This window comes from Chrysochloris asiatica, unplaced genomic scaffold (genome assembly GCF_000296735.1).
Source record: "Chrysochloris asiatica unplaced genomic scaffold, ChrAsi1.0 scaffold00002, whole genome shotgun sequence".
NCBI classification, from domain to species: Eukaryota; Metazoa; Chordata; class Mammalia; order Afrosoricida; family Chrysochloridae; genus Chrysochloris; species Chrysochloris asiatica.
In genome coordinates, this window is record NW_006408520.1 from 51,042,688 (window position 1) to 51,051,793 (window position 9,106).

A 9,106-nucleotide genomic window follows, 5' to 3' on the forward strand; every position below is an offset into this window, starting at 1 on the left:
TTCACTGTGTGTAAATTTAGGTAGGTTGTGCTTCTGGAGGCCAGGATGACCACACTTTGTCTCTCATACTTTGGACATGTTGTCAGGAGGGACCAGTTGCTGGAGAACGATATCATGTTTGGTAAGGTAGAGGGTCAGAGAATAAGAGGAAGATCCCCAGTGAGGTTGATTGGCAAAGTTGCAGCATCAATGGATTCAAGCATGGCAATAATAGTGAGGTTGGCCCACTGTAGGGTAGTGTTTCGTTTTGTTGTACATAAGGTCGCTATGAGTCGGTGCCAACTCTATGGCACCTAACAACAATAACAACAACAACAATGCCTAAGATATCAATGTTTATGCATTCCATTTCATTTTTGACAATTTCTAATTTTCCTAGCTTCATACTTAGAACATTGCATGTTCTGAATATTAATGGATATTTACAGCTGTTTCTCTTCATTTTGAGTTGTGCCCCATCAGTAAATTAAGGTCCCGTGGGCTTTACTCCCAGGAGCTTGACTCCATTTATGTCATTAGAGTCAACTCTACTTTGACAAGGCATTTCTTTCCAGTCACATTTTGAGTGCCTTCCAACCTGAGGGGCTCATTTTCCAGCACTATATCTGACAGTGTTTCTCTGCTATTCATAAGGCTTTCAGCGACTGACTATTTGGAAGTAGTTTGTCACTCCTTCTTCCTAGTCTGTCTTCACCTGGAAGCTCAGTTGAAACCTGTCCACCATGGCTGACTCTGCTGGTATTTAAAACACCCATGGCATAGCTTCCAGAATCACAGAAACTCACAAGCCACTACAGTACTACAAACTGACAGACAAGTGGTGGAAGTATTGAAGGTAACCAGAAATTCATTAGATAGTTCAGGGTGGAAATATGTTTCCATTTTAGAATTAGGATAAGAATATGTGTATGTTGTAGCTGAGGATAATGGGAGTTGAGAAAGGGGTCCGATGACTAAGGGTGTTGAATGTCATGCTGAAAAGACTGGATTCTGTCATGCTCAGTGAGCTTCTATGCTATCTAGAAAAGTGAATTGCCATTATTAACAAGGTGATACCCTTCCCCCCACTGAAGTATGTGTGGCTAAGCTAGAACAGAAACCCACACAGAGCTCAGTCACCAGTGATGTGCCCAAGTCTTCTTTAAATATGATGAACCCAAGGCTAGAGGTCAAGTCACACAGCTGAAAACCTGACAATGAAAAACAGGTCATCTGAATCCAGTGTATAAAGTTTCTCCCAACGAAGGCCTTCATTAAATCCAGGCCTCTTCATCTAAACCCTGCTTTATATCTACTAGACTCAAATACAATCTTCCTTCTAGAACATTTTACTGAGGAATTGCATCTCTCCCACCTTCTGAAAGTCAAAGCTGTCAACCATTCCTGTTGGGAGTGGGGACTTTTGCTTGTAGTTAAGGGTGGGGATTTTCCCAGGAATAAAATGAGTCTATTGAAATGTCTTGCAGATCCAGAGACAAAAAAATAATCCAAAGCAGACTGGGGGAAAAAAAGGAATTTTTTTCTTTCTAATGTGCTATCAAGGGTCAGTTTTAAAACTGGAAACCTTGTATCAGACTGAAGCTGTTCTGTTGCCCTCAGCCACCACCTAGAGACTCCCTTGAGCTCCTGGCAGGAAGCACACCAGCCTAAAGGGTGTGTGTTTGTATTCTTTCAAATTACAGGCGTCTGGGGAACCAGTGCACCAGAGCAACAGTCCTGGGTGCTTACAGGTCTCCAGCTACATTGGGGCCCAGAAAAAAAGGTGGAAGGTGGACTTTCACTTCCAGCTTACTCAGACTCTGTTCCAGCAGCGCCTCTGCTTCTCCCTTAGCAACCGCAGGCTGTGGATACTGTCTGCGGGTGGGGGCCTGGGAGACGGAGGCCCAGCCCAGGTGTCGGGTGCACCGCGGCCGCAGTGCGGGGCCACTCCGCAAGCGCCACTATTGCGGCGACAGCGCACACAGGGCCCCAAGCACCCACCCTCCACGCCTGCCGCTGGGTCTAAAAGGGATCCTGCAAAAATGAGCCATTCTCACCCCGCTGGGTAAGTGACAACTGGAGGTTTTCACAGCACGGCAGGTGGCAGCTTCATCCGGAGGCCCCTCCTCCTCCCTCCTGCTGAGGAGGGAAGGGGTGAGAGGGAGAGTGAGAAGGGGGCTCAGGAGAGAAAAAAAAAATAGTAAGGATACTGGGTTATGGTGAGGATGGCTGAAATTCCAGCATTCTATCTCTTTCCTCCCCATCCTTGCTTTTGGGCACTGATATTAACCCCTTTAGAAATTTTCATTCATGGAGGATTGAAAAATGGATGTGAAAGACAAGCATACAATAAGGAGAGATGTTAAATGGGATCAAGAGGTTCCTGTGGTGTGGAACATATGTGCTTAAATGGAAAAGTAGATGTTACCAAAGTAAGCATTCCTTTGGAGATTTGAGAGGCTATGATAAATCCCCACCTGTGTATCTTGAGTAAGAAGGAAGGGTGCGTTCTTTTAATGCTGAAGGAGGCTTCACTGTGAGGGATGCCCTTGTTTCAGGACAATCGTAAAAGGATCTCAGGGACCTTTAAAAATTATTTAGACCAGAGAAGAAAGGAGGGAAGGACCGTGCTTGTATGCCTGTGTGTTTATTGTGCTCTTTCCTTAGTTTAGGTAGGGGGACTGCTCGGAAGACCTATTTCTGACAATGCTTTATTCTAGTCTAGAAAGTTAGCAGAGCTATTATTGGCTGTTGACGGAAAAAAAAATGGCCTCGATCCTTTTATTTGGAGAATATCCAATTTCCTTCTGAATTTAACAATGTAATGCATATTAGATGGGATTTTATTATGATGCATCTAGTAAGCAGAAAAATATCTCAGTTGATCTTGCAACTAATTTAAAGATGCTTTCCTTTTTAATTGAATTTATTGCACATTTTCAAGAGCAAATTAGCAGAAGACAACTTATTTAACATCATTTGGAGTTTGTGATGTCTGAAATACTACACTAATTCTTGTGCTTGGAATTTATGCTCATCTTGAAGATTTTACTTGTTAATGAATTCTCTGAGTATAATGACAAAAACGACAATGCTTGAAAAAAACAAAAACATGTTGGAAGTTAGCATCAAAACTTTCTGGAAAGTGATATAGCTGCAATTAAATTAGCTTCTTATTTTGCCTCAGATTGAAGTTAGCTTTGTTGTTAGGTGCCATGGAGTTGCTTCCAACTCAGCATTCTATCTCCTTCCTCCCCATTCTTGCTTTTTTGGCACTGATGTTATATCCCCTTTAGAAATTTTCATTCATGGAGGATTGAAAAATAGATGTGAAATATGAAGCGTCGCCTGGTCTTTTGCCAGCTTCACAATCACTGCTATGTTTGAGCCCATTGTTACAATCACTGTGTCAACCCACCTCCTTGAGGGCCTTCCTCTTTCACTCTGACTCTCTGCTTTGCCAAGCATGATGTCCATCTCCAGGGACTGGTCCCTCCTGATAATATGTCAAAAGTACATGAGGCAAAGTCTTGCCATCCTCACTTCTAAGGAGCATTGTAGCCATCTTTCTTCCAAGACCAATTACCTAGTTCTTCTGACAGTGTGTGATACTGTCAATATTCTTTGACATAATTCAAAGGCATTCATTCTTCTTCAGTCTTCTTTATCCCTTGTCCAACTTTTGCATGCATCTGAAACTATTGAAAATGCCATGGCTTGGGTCAGGTGGTCCCTAATCCTCAAAGTGACATCTTTGCTCTTCAACACTGTATAGAAGTTTTTTGGCAGCAAATTTGCATAATGTAATATGTTGTCTGATTTCTTAACTGCTGCTTCCATAGGTGTTGATTGTGGATTGAAGCCAAATGAAGTCCTTTGACAACTTTAATCTTTTCTCCATTTTTCATGATGCTCTGTGTATTTTTGCTTTCTTCATCCATACTGAAGACTGTAATATTGATCTTCATCAGTCAGTGAGTCAAATCGTCTTCACTTTCAGCAAGCAAAGTTGTGTAATTTACATATTGCCAGATGTTAATGAGTCTTCTTCTTTGAATCCTGAGACCTCCTTCTTCTTCAAATAGTCCAGCTTCTCAGATTATTTGCTCAGCATACAGATTGAATAAATGTGGTGTTAAGTAAGTGCCATTGAATTGGTTCCGGTTCACTGTAAACTTGTATAGGATTACTGAGGAGTGGCTGGTGAATTTGGACCACTGACCTTGTGGTTCAAACCGACCTTTCTTATTCAGTGCTTATTCTAGAGCCTCATACAAGGACTTCAGATTTCATTTAAGTAGTTTATATTTTTGATACTGAACTGTACAATTTGGTTAACTGGAGGTTGTGTGGGATGTAAATGGCATTATTTTTCTGTAACTGCTGTTTGCAAGAAATGAATGTGTCAGTCATGGTTGTCTTTCTATGCTTTTCAAGTTTAGGGCTAAGTTAGAATCTGATTAGACCATTTAATCATCTATTTTAAAATGTGGAAACACCTGTAACTGCATATTAAATTGTAGATGATTAAGATTTTAGAGACGGGAGGAAAATTCTTCTGAAACTTCATTAGTTCCAAGCACATGGAAAGAAGGAAAATTTGTGATCTTGTGAAAGAAGGTGCTTCATGGTACTTTTCAAGAAATTTATTACGATAACAACAGTTATTTTGCACTAAAGTTATAGACTTCTGGACAAAAGGCACCGCATCTTCTTAAACTTTGTGCCCCTTTTCCTAGAACTGTGCTCAACGTAAAGAAAAACTCAACAAAATGGTAATTGAATAAGTGGCATCACCTGGTAATGCATATATAGTCAACTAGTTGGCATCTAGTCAGTTTCAACTCATGGAGATCCTGTGTGTGTCAGAATAGAACTGTGTTCCGTAAGAGTCATCATTGACTAAGTTTTTGGAAGTGTATCACCTGACCTTTCTTCCATCATGCCTGTGGGTGGATGCAAACCTTAAATCTTTGGGTCAATGCTGTTGTTGTTAAGTGTTGTCGAGTCAGTTTCGACCCATAGTGACCCTGTATAGGGTTTTTAAGGAGTGGCTGGTGAGTTTGAACCACTGACCTTGTGGTTCAGATTGACCTTGCAAGAGATCACTTATTCTACAGCACCACACCAGGGCTCCTTTGGTTAACAGTTAAACGTATTAACCATTTGAACCACCTAATGACTACATGCAGTTTGTTGTTATTGTTTTTAAGTGCCATCGAGACAGTTCTGACTCATAGTGATTCTGTATAGGTTTTCTAAGGAGCAACTGATGAGTATGAACCTCTGACTTTATAGTTCAAACCGACCTTGTGGTCCAGTGCTTATCCTGTAGAGCCACACCAGGACATGCAATCTACAGTTGGATATATTAGAACTAATCATTTATCAAGTGCTGGACTCTAGTCTAATGTTTTACATGAAATACCTCATTTTAACCTTTACATCCTTTTAGGAGACAGATTCTACTGTCACCTTCATTTTCACTGATATGTTTCTAAAGTTCTTGCAGCTAGGAAGGGCTGGAACATGAAGTCAGGCAGTCCAGCTTCAGAGTCTGATGCTAACCCTTCTACAGTATGTCCTCTCATGGCCTCTCAGCTGAGATACGTGGAAAGCCTAAATATACAGAAATTCTTATCCAGATCAAACCATCATCTGATAGTGGATAGTTGTCCATAACTGCTTAATATTTTGATATTATTAAGTATTATTTGCTCAGCATATTATTTGCTCAGTATACTTAGTACATTGCATGTTCTGAATATTAATGGATGTTTACAGCTGTTTCTCTTCATTTTGAGTTGTGCCCCTTCAGTAAATGAAGGTCCCGTGGGCTTTACTCCCACGGCCTTGACTCCATTTATGTCATCATGGTCAATTCTACTTTGAGGAGGCATTTCTTCCCAGTCGCATTTTGAGTGCCTTCCAACCTGAGGGGCTCATTTTCCAGCACTGTATCGGACAGTGTTTCTCTGCTATTCATGAGATTTTCAGTGACTAAATATTCAGAAGTAGTTTGTCACTCCTTCTTCCTAGTCTGACTTAGTCTGGAAGCTCATCTCAAACCTGTCTACCATGGGTGACCCTGCTGTTATTTAAAATACCCATAGCATAGCTTCCAGAATCACAGCAACTCACAAGCCACCCCAATACTACAAGCTGACAGAAAAGTGGTGGAAGTTTAGAAGGTAACTAGAAATTAATCAGATAGTTCAGGGTGGAAGTATGTTTCCATTTTAGAGAATACTTTTATAATAATGTGTGTATATATTTTTTATTTTAGTTAATTAAAAATAAATGAAGACAGGAAGCAGAACTGTGACAACTCTTAAGTACCTTAAAAGAAGCCCTGTTGGTATAGTGATTAAGCACTTGCTTGCTAACTGAAAGATCTGTGCTTCTAACCCACTAATCACTCCATGTGAAAAAATATATGGCATTCTGCTTCCTTAAAGATTTATTACCTTGGAAAGTTTATATGGCAATTCTACCCTGTCCAATAGCGTTGCTATTAGTCAGAAACAACTCAGAGGTTATGAGCGTTTTTTGTTTATGTCTTTGTTCATTGTTGTTGTTGTTAAGTGCCGTCGAGTTGGTTCTGACTCATAGTGATCCTGTATAGGGTGTCTGAGGAGTGGCTGATCAGTTTGAACTGCCAACCTTGTGGTCGAGTGCTTATCCTACAGCACCATACCACCACCTAAAACCAGATTATTCAAATTGCTAAAGTTTCCTCTAAATAAAAGTAGTGATTATTTTTCTTGTTTATGTTACCATTTGGAAATAATAAAAGTTTCAGTAGTAGCTAATAAAATTTTTCATTAAAGCCGAGGAAGCTTTTCTATCATTGCTAAAACAGTTTGTACTTATTACATTTTAAGGATAAAATGGTAATAAAGTGTAGTCATACAATAAAACAGAAATTTTAAATCCCTAAAATTCCACCAATCAGTATGCAATGCCCCGATGCCTTCTCCTGGAGCTTCCTTTGAGTTCCACTGCTTAGTTAATTACAGCATGAAGCACTTGACATCAAATTGCAAAGGGCCTGTGCTGACTTTGTTCAGACATCGTTTAGAATAAGGAAAAATGGTTGTAAAAAATTCTGCTAAAGATAATAAAGACTTTGTAGCTGAGCTACAATGTAATTTGTCAAGTATAATAAAACATTTTTGGTACTGTTGTCTCTAATGAAATTGTTTTAGAGTGGAAAATTTCAATTGATAGTTGCTGTTGCTTGCTAAAGCTCACCCCATGTTGCTATTTGTTTATATGTGTGTAGGTTGTGCACTAGTCCTAACGGTGCAATGGGGATTTTATATCCCATTAGTCATGCATGAGGATAAAATGATATGGCCCCTCTAGTTCCTTCAAAAGATCGGTATGAAGTTGGTTCCCTGCGTAAACAATACACTTGGTTATAAGTAGCGATAGTTTCACTTGCCTGTAAATTTGCTTTGAGGAATTGGAAGAATGGGGAACATTATCATTTATAACAAGATGAAAATGCAGAAGATGTTGCATGTTTGGAAAGATTGTTTTAAGCCTTGGAAGCTTTTTAAATTTCTTTGTTTAGATTTATTAATTTACACCTTTTTAATATGAAGATTTTTTTTGTGCGTGACAGAGTATACCAAAGTGTGATATGGAAAGGATTAACAAATCTTTAGTCTGTAGTACTTCTTAATACAATCTTAGTACTTTCTTTTCCTCATGAAAACAAAACACTAGTTGCCATCAAGTGGATTCTAACTCATGGCAACCTACCCCATGTGTGTTAGAGTAGCACTAGACTCCATTGGGGTTTCGGTGGTTGATTTCTTGGAAGTAGGTCACAAAGACTTTCTTTCTAGGTAATTCTGGTGGACTCTAACCTCCAAGCTTTGGAGTACCTGAACACATGAACTCTTTGCACCACACTGAGACTCCTCTCTATCAAAAGTGGAACAAAAACTAAGAGAAACTGTCAAATTTATATCAACTGTGTATCTAAGAGTGACAAAATAGTAAGCTCACCATGTTATTTACTATAAGACTGCCCATTGCCCTACTGTAGATAATGCTCACTTTCTCTACATGCTGAAATCAAGAAAAAAATTTTTTGAGGTAAAACAGATTTTGATATAATTATGTGGGATATGTCTTAAGTGAACTCCAATGGTAGAATTGATGAGGTAAGACCCATTTCTTCAGATGCACTTACTTACACAGGACCCCAGGTGGTTGTACATACTACAACTGGGATAACTGTTTCCCAAGAAACCAGAAAGGCTGAAAAATTGAAGGGCAGTATGGTATATGCCCCACAGGTTATGAAAGGGTTAAAGAGTTACTGGGTGGCAAAAATGGTTAAACACATGAAAACTAACTAAAAGATTGGTGGTTCAAACCTACCCCCAGGTGTCTCAGAAGATAAGCCTTCTTGTCAAAAAAGATCAAAGTTTTAAAAACTCTAAGGAAAATTGTTTTACTCTGACACACATGGAGTCTCCATGAGTTGGATTGAATTGATAGCAAAACTGACTTTCTTAGTAGGAATCCTGCTGTGGAACTGTAGGATAAGCACTGGATTGTGAATCACAAGGTCGGTGGTTCAAATACACCAGTCACTCCTCAGAAATCCTATAGGTTTGCTCTGAGTTGGAACTCATTCGATAGCACTTAACACAACAATGTTTTCCCTTATAGCTTTGTTTAACAAACCTTGTTCACTTATATAGATGGAAATATACAGGGATTTGTTATAGAGCCATCCTTTAATTCTTTGAACTTCTTAAGAGTTATTATATGCCCCCTAACACTTGTCTGTCAGTTTGTCACACTGTGGTGGTTTGTGAGTTGCTGTGATTCTGAAAGCTATGCCACCGGTATTTTAAATATCAGCAGGGTCACCCATGGTGGACATGTTTGAGATGAGCTTCAGATGAAGACAGACTAGGAAGAAGGAGTGAAGAACTACTTCTGAATATTTAGTCACTGAAAACCTTATGAATAGCAGAGAAACACTGTTAGATATAGTGTCAGAAAATAAACCCCTCAGGATGGAAGGCACTCAAAATGCGACTGGAGAAGAGCTGCCTCCTAAAAGTAGAGTTGACTGTGATGACTAGAATGGAGTAAAGCT

The 9,106-nt window shown here is 39.6% G+C and overlaps 1 protein-coding gene across 1 annotated transcript in view; it reads left to right on the forward strand.

Annotated features, from left to right (window-relative positions):
• Positions 1 to 9,106, forward strand: part of LOC102816137 (chromosome unknown open reading frame, human C1orf173) — a 274,956-nt gene that overhangs the window by 55,544 nt on the left and 210,306 nt on the right. Inside the window, exon 2 of the mRNA XM_006831089.1 lies at positions 1,683 to 2,044. Within this exon, the coding sequence (XP_006831152.1) occupies positions 1,683 to 2,044 (362 nt within the window). The remainder of the gene's footprint in view (positions 1 to 1,682; positions 2,045 to 9,106) is intronic.